The 12,794-nt window shown below is 36.8% G+C and overlaps 3 protein-coding genes across 3 annotated transcripts; 1 reads left to right on the forward strand and 2 right to left on the reverse strand.

Annotated features, from left to right (window-relative positions):
- Positions 1-952: 952 nt before the first annotated feature.
- On the reverse strand, positions 953-4,813 carry arpc3 (actin related protein 2/3 complex, subunit 3). The gene is made up of 7 exons (XM_017410518.3): positions 4,686-4,813; positions 4,220-4,319; positions 2,721-2,797; positions 2,212-2,280; positions 1,830-1,956; positions 1,468-1,562; positions 953-1,184 (listed from the first exon to the last, which is right to left on the reverse strand). Exons 1-7 carry the CDS (start codon positions 4,689-4,691, stop codon positions 1,122-1,124), a joined length of 537 nt encoding a protein of 178 aa, XP_017266007.1. The 5' UTR covers positions 4,692-4,813; the 3' UTR covers positions 953-1,121.
- Positions 4,814-4,883: 70 nt separating this feature from the next.
- On the reverse strand, positions 4,884-7,727 carry gpn3 (GPN-loop GTPase 3). Its single transcript, XM_017410517.3, has 8 exons — positions 7,554-7,727; positions 7,276-7,384; positions 6,898-7,065; positions 6,605-6,729; positions 6,397-6,512; positions 6,042-6,138; positions 5,833-5,961; positions 4,884-5,735 (listed from the first exon to the last, which is right to left on the reverse strand). The coding sequence occupies exons 1-8, from the start codon at positions 7,599-7,601 to the stop codon at positions 5,670-5,672; spliced, it is 858 nt and encodes a 285-aa protein (XP_017266006.1). The 5' UTR covers positions 7,602-7,727; the 3' UTR covers positions 4,884-5,669.
- An 826-nt stretch (positions 7,728-8,553) lies between these two features.
- On the forward strand, positions 8,554-12,784 carry rnf170 (ring finger protein 170). Its single transcript, XM_017410519.3, has 7 exons — positions 8,554-8,798; positions 9,390-9,553; positions 9,775-9,850; positions 10,258-10,372; positions 10,453-10,526; positions 10,991-11,122; positions 11,330-12,784. Exons 2-7 carry the CDS (start codon positions 9,414-9,416, stop codon positions 11,597-11,599), a joined length of 807 nt encoding a protein of 268 aa, XP_017266008.1. The 5' UTR covers positions 8,554-8,798; positions 9,390-9,413; the 3' UTR covers positions 11,600-12,784.
- The last annotated feature ends 10 nt before the right edge of the window (positions 12,785-12,794 follow it).

Below are 12,794 nucleotides of genomic sequence, written 5' to 3' on the forward strand. Positions count from 1 at the left end.
TAATTATTTAAGTGATGTCTTTCCATGTGAAATCAGCAATTATACTAAATTAACAGCTGAAATTGGTTCTGCATCAGCTTGTTACTACAGCGGATTGAGAATCTGGTCAGACTTCCTTCAGTGAGCAGAACTGAACACGTCTCCAGTGAAGACATTTAACAATTTTCTTACCACTACCTGTTTTGTGCAGCTATTTCTCTCTTACTTTTCTCCTGCAGTTTTAGTAGTTATTGCTACTGAATCGTGTTGAATGGAAGCAGCATTCTGGGCACTAAAACTATCATTTTCTTCATAATCAGAATATTTAAAACACTGGCCAATCAACACTTTACCCACAGGTGAAAACAGCTAAATGTGTTTTTCCCATGTTGACGTATTTTGATACACCCTGCATTTTCTATAGTTTATCTGTTTTATTTTAGTCTTTAGTAAGCTATGCTGAGCTAAGTATACACTTATATCAAAGGTTATGCAATGTGACTATCTCCAATAAGATGGAAATGCAGGCACTTCTATCTTAAATGTCCTTTATTTAATCCTTTATTTAAAAAATGACTCATTTTGGGTCAGGATTGTATTCAAACCTACTGAAAAAAAACCTGTAAACTTCACTGTTTTTGTCACTTATTTACAAAAACAGCAGCTTCCTGTGAGTCTGGGAGGGAAACATGTTGTAATACGTCTAGAAAACCAAAAGATTTATGGACTTCTTTGGGTAAAAGTAGAATGAACAGTATAAAATTTATACAGTCTGTCTTAACTTTTTACATACGTAGAACAAAAGGATGTTAGCCTTTGTAAATATTTTTACCAATATTCAGTGCTAAATAATTTTGATTTAAATTCCCATCTGTGGTTATATAAATTAAAACAATGAAAAATACCCACTGGTGAAATTCAAAATGATATGGGGTTTAAAAAAAATAATAAAAAAAGAGAAAACAATACAGCATTGCTTTTCAATCTGCATAATTTCTTTATTGAATTAAGTACCAGCTCAATATAATCAACATCCAGAGAAGTGAAGACATAAATTTAAATTCAAACAGTATAAAATCTTGACAGAAAAGCACTCTCTTTAATCCATCCACCTGCAGAACAAACTCTGGGCCGCTTTTGTTTCACTGTCCGGGAGCAGACAGACTTTTGTTCATGAACTGCTTCTTGACGAAGCACAGCCACCACTGAAACAGAAAGTAGTAATTTATTATGTAAATATTACTTTACATAATAAAAAAATCATGTAGGTTTCAGAATTTATACAATGTACTTTAAATATAAAGTAAATTATCTTAGTTAAACTTGGTGTTGATGCTTTTGTGCATTTGTAATCAATCTTTTAGATGTTTTTTTAAAGTAACTTTTTCTGAATTTAACTTTAACAACACTCTGGAAAATAACTTTGCTGACAAAGTTGCATAGCTCCAACCTTTTTGGCTCAAAGTTGTGTTTTTTATGGAGACTTGCCTTGCTGGGTTTGTCAGTCTGGGGGTCAAACACACGATCACAAAGTCTTAAACCAGTCTCCTGACGAAGCTGCTGCAGGTACGCCCTCATGGTCTCTGAAATACAAAAAACAAAACAAAAACAAGGGCATGTTACCACTAAGGTTGCAAACAAATGTTTCATGATTTAGCAGTGCTGCTACAGTGAGAGTAATCCTAAGACCAGGATGTTATTAATCCATGGTTGCCACATTAACAGTGATTTTGCCTTCAGCCTACACTGTTTTATAGTAGAAATATTCAGAGTAATTAAGCAGATGCAGATTCTGACTTTAATTTAACGACGGGGCTGACGCTGGAAAAGAAGAAAATCCTGAATCTCACCTTCCTCCTGCTTGTTTGCGGGCTTGACGTACATGGCATTAAGGGGAAAGCCGGGTTCTCCGGGAATGGGGAAGTTTGTAATACCCAGTGTGTACATCTCCTTCTCTCCCTGGCCTCTGGAGCTGCACTGCAAGGATCGAAACATAATCCCACAAACGGTGTCAGATACGGAGCTTTACGTGCACCAAATTTACATCAATACAATAAACAATATATTCAACGAGCCACTCCCTGCTTAAAGCACGTAGTAAAATAACTGACATTTTACTGTTCAGCCTTTTTTTTATCTCCTTGGCTTTTAATTGAGTCATTATTACTACTTTAACACACAGTTTAAATGCTGTTAACATTTCACAGTCAAACAAAAAGGTATTAAATGTACCTTCTGTAGTTTCTTCAGGCATTCAGAAATGTACAGTGTGACATAGATCAGTGTCCTGTCGGCCTCATTCTGAAAAAAAAAAAAAAACACATTCACATTAGTTTTTAGTAGTATTGTATATTTTACCTCCAAACACTGATAGTAATGTGATTCTGGAAAGCAAAGAAGAAAGAATACACAGTGAAAATTCACAGCAACTATGAGAGGATTGTGCTGAGAGAAAAGGGAAGAAGCAAGCCCGGGCATGTGGGGGAAAATAAACTGCACGGCTGCGACAAGACCACGAGAAAGAGGGAGGAAGGAGAAAGACTACAAAATCAAGCACATTAAAAAAGGTATTTGTTTAGATGAACAAGACTTGGATCAACTGTTTTTAAACACAATTACATTCTAATACATACAGATTTTATAACTGTATTTTAAGCACCTTTGTTGCTTTCTGAAGATCAAGACAAGGTCGAGAGTTTTGCACAAATGTTCAACTTCCTTAAAACGATTTGAGATCTTACCTTGATTTCATAGTTCTTAAAGAAGACGTTGGCCTTGAAGTAGTAGATAGCTTCATCGATTATATCAGAATCTATGCCTGAAAATGGGGAAAAGCAAAAAAAATAAATAAAAAATAAAAAAATAAATAAATAAGTTTATTTATACAACACCATTTGTACACAGGGCAATTCAAAGTGCTTCACAGATACAGGAAAATACATGAAGGGGCATTTAAAACAAGAGAAAATTGATAGATTATATTACAATTAAAGGAATTACATGAAAAGAAACAATAAAATCCTATTTTAAAGAAGTAAAAAACTTATAAAAATAAACTTTTATCTTTATGAGAAAGCTGCAGTAAACGATAATGTTTTCAGTTCTGATTGAAAAGAGCCATCAGTTTCTCCACATTTCAGGAACTTGGTTCTAGAGTTTAGAAGCATAAAAACTAAATGCTGCCTCTCCTTGTTTAGTCCTGGTCCGCTGAGTAAATATGTCCCTGATGACCTGAGGGGTCTAAATGGTTCATACCTGACAGGTGACTCAGATATATTTAGGCCTCGAAGCTGTTCGGTGCCTTATAGACTTTAAAACAAATCCTTTAACAAACAGGGAACCAGGGTAGTGATTTAGGACTGTCGCAATAACGTTTTGTTTTGCTGGTTTGGGTCAGGATTTTGGCAGCAGCATCTGCCTGATTGTTTTTTTATTTATTTATTTTTATTGACAGCTGTAAAAACACCATCAAATAAAACCACGCTCCAGTTTTTCTGTGTCATGTTTTAACAGGAATCTGTTTATTCTTGCAATGTTTTTAAGACGATAGCAGGCTGATTTAGTTATAAATTGATGTGGCTGTTTAAAATTAAAGAATGAGTCCATAACTACACCCAGGTTTCTGGTATGCTTTTAAATTTTTATCAACATCTGTCTCTAGACTTACAAACAATGACTTGTGTTATTTCTGCATTAAGATGGAGAAAATTCTGACCCATTCACTTATTGATATTGTGGACAGAGTGACTGTAAAGGACTATGGTGATGCTGTGGGACAAATGGAGATCTGTGTGTCACCAGAATAAGAGATGTTATGCCTTTACAACGTGCCTGTCAGAGAGGATGTAATTTCCTATTTCTCGTTTTGCACATCTTCCTTCAGTGCTGGTGATGTCTCACTTTAGAGTTCTACAATTTATAAACCCTTCACAAACACTTGTTTCAAAATTATACAGTCGTGTGTTGAATTATTAGTCTTATCTGGGCTTTTATTATGAAAAGTCAATGGTACTTTGCAAAACTGAGGGAAGTTGAGAGTTTAGGATACACTCTTCAGGCCATATAAGGAAGTAAAGCTCAGTTATGTGTAAGGAACTGAGACATGCCACAACAACTCACAACTATGCACAAAAAACTAACTTCCCCAGGTCAAAATGTTTAAGACAAAATAGTTGCGTTTATTAAGGAAGTAAAGTAGCCAGAATTGGGATAATCTAAAAGGAGCATTATAAACTCTCACCGTCTCCTCTGGCAGGTCCTTTAAACTGAGTTTTGACAGGGAGCAAGGCCATATTCCCCACTAGCCTTGTGTCGGGGATCATCAAGTTTGAGTGATACGCCTTAAAAAAATCAAACAAGATAATTACTGTCAATTCTGTTTTTATCAAGTACATTTCTGTCAGATAGCTGCAACCCCAGATACACAGCTTTGTAATGGAAACAGGAAACATTGACAAAATGCTACATATCAACATTACTGGAAAAGTGGAGCATAAGCTGCGAATTTGCGACTTTTACCTTGTCAAATATTGCTAAACATCTACCAGATGCTAACGCGGCTAGCCAACTATGCTACTAGTCATCGCAGCTAACGTTGTAAGCGGAAGATCGCTGACGTCTTAGTGGAGCCTTTCTGGGGGTATTTTGCTCTAAATCGTACAACATATATGGTTATCCTTGCTAATTATCGTGTAACATATACTCACCGGCATGTTGAATGAAAGATATCACTCCAACTGCTCAGCAAGAGAAATATACAAGCACCGTCCGACGCTGCTTCCGCCTGTCCCACCCTGCAGCTTAACAGGAAGTGGCTACGTGTCATGTGACATAGCAGCCGCTTGGGGGCGCTAATGGCGTCTTTTTTTCCCTCCCCAATCACACGAACAGAAACGGACAGAATGCATTTTATGAAGTTTTATTTAGAAAAAATATAACATTAATACAAAAATTTAATAGCAGTATTTTAAAACTCTACATTGTTCAAAAGTAATAAAATGCAAACACGCAAACTTCTTAAGTGGAAGTCATCAAAGCAGAAAACATATTGCAGTCAGTTTGTTTTCCCAAATGTGACCTGTGTTAGCAAAATGATTCGGAATGAGCACATTCCTGCAGTGCAAAATAGGTAAAGGATTTTTGCCGTAATTGAAATCTGCATAAAAATAAATCTATAAAGACACCATCTAGCAATTCCAGTAATTAAAACAGCATATAATCTTCCTAATCTACCTTTGAATCAAAGTTTTCCTTTGTCTCATAACCCTTGTAATTTCCTTTCAAATTAACTAGTTCACTCTGCTGGCTGACATTGCACCGTTCTCGTCATATAGTGTTTGGTGTCATTTTGAAGCTTAGGCGTTTCCCCTTTTTAAATACAGGACTGGAATTTCCAATGACATAATTGTAGACCAATAAAACGGGCACTTTTCTAAACAAAACCCATCTCGTTTCTAGCCAGGTGAGAAATCGCCAAATTTCAACAAACGACATGTCATTTGGAAGCTCTTGAGATGGAGAATTTGAAAATAAGAACTCAATATGATAGAAATTCCTCATTTTGAATTATTTTGCCAGCACAGGTCACAAATGTCCATTTATCAGCAGCCATGCAGCGATATGCAGCTCTCCAGTCGAACTTCATCCAAAGCCTTGCATGCACATGCTGTTTTCCAGCTACTCCACAATCCTCAGCTGGTGACCGTATCTTGAAATATCTCATCATAATTTATGTTGGCTGGCTCTTCCTCGACCTCCTGTAGACAAAAAAAACCCCATGAAAGCATAAATGTAAGTGCAGAGGATATATTTCAGCTATATTTAGTTTAGCATTTATAGAGTGGTTTTCTTCACCTTAGGCTCCTTGAACTCCAGGTCCTCCCCGTACTGTATGGAGAAGTCGATGTGCTGCAGGACTATGTTAATACCTTCCTCATCTGTGCGATCAAACGGCAGGAATCTTACCATACTATAGTCATCTATCTGGGCAGACAAAACAGAAAAAATGTCAAGATAGAAATTTGAATCATGTCATTCAAAATCAAATCAAGAACTGGACTTACCAAACCACAAATAGCTTTGGTAAGCTTCTTGAACTGTGTGCTTCTGAAACTCTCAGAATTATCGTCCATCATTGAGTACATGTCTGGGTCCAGGTACCTTGCAAAAATACAAAAAGTAAAACTTTAAAACTTTTTTTATTAAGCATGTTTTAGAAAGCAGAAAAACTGAGATTCAGAACTGCATTTAGTAGCAGAGTTTAAGATCTACTGTAACATTTTTAAAGACAAAACATCATTCTTAAAAGTCAATTTATGTGGGTCTGAGTACAAATATTCAGAGATTACTGCAGCATGTTTCACTTAAACTTCTGTGGGAAAACATACTTTTATTTTGCTATAATCATTTAGAACTTACTTTTCAATTTCTTTCTTCGCTTTGGGATTAAGCAAGTCCATTTTTGTCAAGATGTTTACTTGAGGAATTTCCAACGACACCATGGCACTCAGGGCAGCCATGACTCCAGAAATAAACTACAGTTGGAAACAAGTAAAAGACGAGCACACTGCAGTTTAAAATACAGCTGAAGGAAAAAGACATAAATCAACAATGAAGGGATTTTTACCTTAAAAGACTCCACCATGAACTGTGAGTCTACTAAAAAGACTCCGCAAACCCGAAACTCCCACTGCTGGAGCTGCTCCACCAGCTGCCTCATTACGGGGAGGTGTGTGTAAAGTTCAATCTGACCTGTTAAAAACAACAACAAAAGAGACTCCAAGTGTCAAAACAGCCATGAGTCACATATTACCACCCCCTTTTCACATCTATTCCAATAATGCAAATAAAATAAACAGTACTGATCAGATTCCAGCACTGGAAACTGGCTTTCAGCACACGTTTCATCAGAACCTTTACCTGGGCAGTCAAACAATATGTAGTCATCTTCCACATGTCCCAGGCTTTCCTCCAGCCAGTCGAAGTTGTTGGCAAAGTACTCCATGCAGAAGACCAGGCCCCCGTTAGGGCCAAATCTTAGAGAATCGTCTTCCATCACATCATCAACCTGAATGAGTTCACGAATGTCTGACAAAACAGACACAGTATGAAGTCACCTATGGTTTATAAGTCGTAAAAAAATATAATGACAATGACAAATATTATCAACTACCTCCACTTGTGATTAATTACACAGTAAAAAAAACCCTGATAGATTACTTGGAATATCATTTTAATAACCTGAAGATATATGAATTGGTTTCTGTTCTGGCGAACACGAATAAAGAGTATATCTACCTGCCATCACAGGATAGTTAAAATGTTCAGCTGCTGGGTCCAAATTTACCACCTGGACTGAGCGATTTAGCGACTCTGCGTGCTGGACCATGGTGGAGCAGTAGGTACTCTAAAATGTAAATAAAACAAACAGGAAGAAATGCAAAAAAACAAAAGTGAGATACAGATTAAGTTGAAAACAAGCTTCACCATGATGCCGCCTCAGCTCAACACGTTAGCCGTTAGCAGCACAACATTAGCATTTTACCACGTACAGCGTTGTATCACCGATAGCTTACCTTGCCGCTACCCGCCGGGCCCATCACAATTTGGGCATAACGAGGCATTTTACCTAATTTACAACTCGTTCAATGTGAATTTCATATAGTTAGTTTGCTACACTCCAAGACATGTCTTTTACTACTGCGTACTGATATCTTGGGATTTCTTCCTCGTCTTTTAAGTTACATCTCATTGAGTGTCACAGTGCTGCCACCTATCGATCAGAGCGGTAATTACAGCTTGTCGAATCTCACTGCTGCCACCTACCGATCAGAGTGTGAATAATCACATTAATCAAAACACTGCAGATTCAGTGATCATAGAGTGGACAATATGTAAGATAAATATGTACATTACAACATATTTCGACATGACTAAATGAGTCAGTGAAAATTGCTTTATAAAAAGTGAAAAATGCTATATTCTACAAGCATTTGATTTGCTTTTATTGTAACCTTTTTCTGTTCTTTTGGTATCTAAATAATTACACAGCTCTTAATATGTCTCATTGTTTTTCCTCTCAGTTTCTAAGTCATTAAAAATAAACACCATACACCTGTAGCTTGTAAACAGCCAGTTTTGAAGCTGAAAGACATCTCTTGATACGCTGTAAATGTTAAAGATGTACAACATATTGTAAAAATATGAAACTGAATCGGAATATTTTGAAATGTTGAAAAATGTAACGTTTGAAAATATTACAAATGTCACTTTTCTGAGGGTTTTTAACAGCAATACTTTAAATATTTCATTTTTAATTTTACTAAAGCCACATCCCATGGTAACCACCATCAGGTTCAGGTGGACCTCATTTCAAAGCGGCATAAGCAGCAATACGGCAGACTCATGGCAAAACAAAGTTTTTAACTAAATAGAATTATAATACTGGCTTTATTAAAAATAAGAATTTCAGTAAAAATAATTTTGCAGTAGGAAAAAGGAAAAAAAAATTGAAAACCTCTATTTCAAAAGGGAGACGTTTCTCCGGAACGCTAGGTGGCGGTAGTGCACCTAAAACGACAAAAAGAAGCACACGAAGAAGGACGAAAAAGATTGTGGGACAGAAGAAGAAGAGGAAAAAAATTAAACCACAATATCATGAAACGTTACAGCAGCAATATCACCAGTGAGGACTGACGTGGTCACTTGACCGAACTTCGGGAATTATCGTTAGTTATGATAAAAATGTGTAAACAGAGGGGCCGCAGTTGACAGGCGCAGCTTGTAGAGAATATTCCCGTCTGAAAGTTGACTCCTCGTTGGTAGGTGTTCAGGATTTCTGTAGATGTTGTTTCAGTTTGCTCGATTTCGTGATTTCCAGTCATACTATTTGTGTAAATGTTGGCTCTTGTGCAGCTAGAGGTGCAATGGTGGTCCTGTTAGCTGGACAGAAATGTAGCTACGTGTAGTAATATACATGTTTTTGTTTATTTTTTTTCCAGTGGCATCAGAGGAAACTGTTTGTTCAAGGAGTTTCCGAAAGTGAAACGTTAGTGTTACACTACCCTCACCAAGTTGAGGCTGTTCCGCGTTTGTTTTCGTAGAAAAGAAAAAATACATTTTAGCAAATGGAAGAATACTGCAGTAAATCCAGTCAGTGGCGTTAACTGGACTCTAAAGTATTGCACCTAATCAGACAAAATAGTGAAAAGGCCTGCAGTCCATTTTAACAGTCTTCATGCTGATTTTCTTTAAATAAGGCAGCCATTTATACGAAACTTGTAAATTAGTTTTATCACTTACTTAAAAAAATAACCATATTAATTCAGTTGGTAAAGTTTGTTTTCAATTAGAACCATAACATTTGTCAATAAGGATCCTGACCTGTCTTTTCTCTGTGGGTTTTCCTTTAGAGTTGCAGGCTATGAGTGTGGATTATGGAGGATAGTCAAGGTGGGGACTTGGACTACCTGATCCAAGATGAGGACACCATCATAGAGGGGGTCAGCAACCAGGTCTTATTTGTTGTGATCCTCAGTTTCACCTTCCTCGCAGGCCTCCTCACTTTGCTCTGCAGGTAAGCCTCAAATCAGGCTTCTGAAAATGGTATCTCTGACTTTGGAATGGTGAGATAAATTGATAAAAATGATTATAGTTAAAATAATGGTATAAGAATCTAGATTTTTGCTGTAGCAGTAAATAAGCCCTTTTCTGAGAGTTTCAGTTGTCTGTCCAAGTTTGTTTAAAAACACCAACAATAAATATGATGCCATCATCCTGTGGTTTCCTCTTTTACAGACAGGAGGAGCAAAATATTCATCCTGAGAATCAGGAGCACGTTCGAGCCATCCGACAACAGCTTCAAACTGAGCAAGTAAGGCAGCGAAAGCAGCTCAAATCTGTTCAAGACAAGTTTATTTGACAAAAAAACAAACTGAAGGAAAAAAGCAAGAATTGTTCATTCAGTTCTGCTATAATTCTGTCATTTCAAAGTGTTAAATATTACTTTTTTAATCTTTTGAATACATCTGATGAACTCCTAGTGATATTTTGTCAGAAATCAAGTTTCAACATGTTTATTTCTGTGCATTTGTCATAAATGTCTTTACTTTTGAAGTGCCATTTGATTATTTAACAGCCACATAAAGAAATTACAATTGTTTTAACAGAACTTGCATTCTTTTTTTTTCTCTTTTGGCTTTGTAGTTTTTAGTTTCAAAACAATCTGTTTTCCGTATAGCATATATTACTATGCCATAATTAATTTCTGTTTTTTTCCAGGACGAAAACCCTCAGGCAGCGGCCCGGCAGCAGTATTATGCAGACATGTCTTGTCCTGTGTGTTTACAACAGGCTGTTCTACCTGTGGAAACGAACTGTGGACACCTTTTCTGTGGTAGGAATTATTTCAGATCCTCTCAGTTGACACTTGTATCTCAGCTGCTCTCATGTACTGTCCTCCTGATTCCTGGATAGGTTCCTGCATCATAGCTTACTGGAGGTACGGCACCTGGCTGGGTGCTATCCACTGCCCAATCTGCAGACAAACGGTGAGACTTCATATCATATTAGACAGTCAGCTGACAGCATTCTGAACTTTCTGCTGAGCCTCCAAAGTAATACAGAACAGGTAGTTGGTGTTCAGGTTCCCAGGTGATGTCAGAAGAGAGCCGAAGAAGGCATTATTTTATAAAACACTGAGAACAACAATGAAACGATTAGTTATTACAGTTTAGAAGACCAATGCTGAACAGCTGACTTTAAAGCTTAAAGCATAATTGCATTATTAAAAGAATAGGAAGTATGGAGGATTAGTTTCCTTTCTATTATATGCTTTAAGCAATATAACTCTAGAACCTTTATGAGAAGCCAGATACCACAAGCTACATGTGAAGGCACCACAAGACATGTTTTGTTTTTCTTTGTTCAAATGGTGGATGCTATTTGTAAATTAGAGCAGTGGTCAATCTTTTTCTTTTAGCCCTGTCATATATATTTTGCCTTTTATTTGCAGGTAACACTTCTCTTCCCACTATTTCATGAACACACCACTCCTCAGAGGGTGCAGGATGGTGAAGCAGAACCTCAGCTTATATTAAGAGACATCAATGATTACAACCGTAGGTTCTCAGGGCAGCCGAGATCTGTGAGTATTCTTCATTTTGATGCTGGTTTAGGTTATAAGGTTTATCAGTAACAATTTAAATATGTATGAGAATGTTTTTCTTTTAAGTATTGGACTATAAAAATATTAGGGTTTGCAGTTTACAAAATAAAAACTCCAATCCTAAGCGTTTTATTTTAGATGAGTGCATTTCGTTTCATCCATTTTTGTGTCTCCACTTCCCCTCAGCTAATGGACAGGCTGCGCGATGTGCCCACCCTGCTGCGTCACGCCTTCAGGGAGATGTTCTCTGTGGGCGGCCTATTCTGGATGTTCAGGATCCGAATCCTTCTCTGCCTGATAGGTGCAATCACCTACCTGGCCTCGCCCCTCGACATTCTCCCCGAAGCACTTTTCGGCCTTCTGGGTTTCCTGGACGATTTCTTTGTGATCCTCCTCTTGTTCGTGTACATCTCCATCATGTACAGAGAAGTGGTCACGCAGAGACTGAACGGCTAGGCGATAACTTCTAGAGGTCTTGAGGGAATCTTTGAGAGGAGTGAAATTAATATATGAAATAGACCTGTAAAAAACTGAATAAATGTTCAAAGAGCTGCTCATTAATGATGTTTTCTCAGAGGGATTTATTTTAACTAAACAGGCTTACTATTTCCTCAGTAAACAGCTTGGAATTACTCTGTATGTAAAAGTTACCACAAAACGTTCATATCTTGAAAGAGTCAAAGCCAGAGCCATGTGGGGAAAAGGGAAAGGTTGGCTAGAAAACTGTCCACTGACCTAAAACCTCCATACCTGAGTGGCTCACAGCTATAGGTGACAGCAGTCAATCAGTTCATGAGACTATCAACTTTATGAAGGCATCTGAGGAATAGAATGTGATTTTGAAGTCTTGTTATTATTAGTGATGTATTTAATTACTGAGTTAAAGATGTTTTTTTTTTCTCCATTTGGATTGTCAGTTCTAGATTTATCATTTTTGTCCTTTACAGTGATGGAAGCATTTCTTTAACCTGTTACAATGCAGAATCATGACAACTTGAAAAGCACAGCTTGTTAAACCTTTGACAAACCCTGAATGATTGTTTTAAATTTAATGATCCACCTAATCTGAAGTTTACTGCATGCATCTGTTCAAACTGATGCATGCAACAAATCTAATTCATGCACAGTGACTTCTCCTATTGTTTAAAAAATAAAATTATTTTTTTTAAGCCAAACTGGAAATACAGAGATAATCCTAGACAATTCTGAATGTAAAACAACTCCAAAATAATGAATGTGAAACTTTTTTTTTTTATTATTAAATTAACTTTTAAGTTTCTCATTTTTTAAGATAAATGTAAGTTTGTTTGGACCAGTGGGTGGAAAATCCACATCTGATTTCGCATTCTTCAAATATGTCCTTTTCTGTTGGAAGTTGATTTTCAAAATGAATAAATATTTCATTTTGTTTAATGTGTTTTATGTAAAAAAAGAAAATGTAAATACTTTGGCAGGTGGTGCATTTGTTTGACAAGATGATAATTTCGTTCTTCAGGGTTTTGAATGAATGAGACATTTCAGTTTTGTGCAGGACAGCTCCAGTTGTTGGTCTCAACCTTTTCTCTTTTTGACTTGTATCTTTAAATTAACCCACTGTCATGGGTTTGTATTGGCTGGTCTCACTAAAGGAAAAAAACACTGCTTTTCCTGG

The sequence above is a fragment of the Kryptolebias marmoratus genome, linkage group LG14 (assembly GCF_001649575.2).
Source record: "Kryptolebias marmoratus isolate JLee-2015 linkage group LG14, ASM164957v2, whole genome shotgun sequence".
Taxonomy (NCBI): domain Eukaryota; kingdom Metazoa; phylum Chordata; class Actinopteri; order Cyprinodontiformes; family Rivulidae; genus Kryptolebias; species Kryptolebias marmoratus.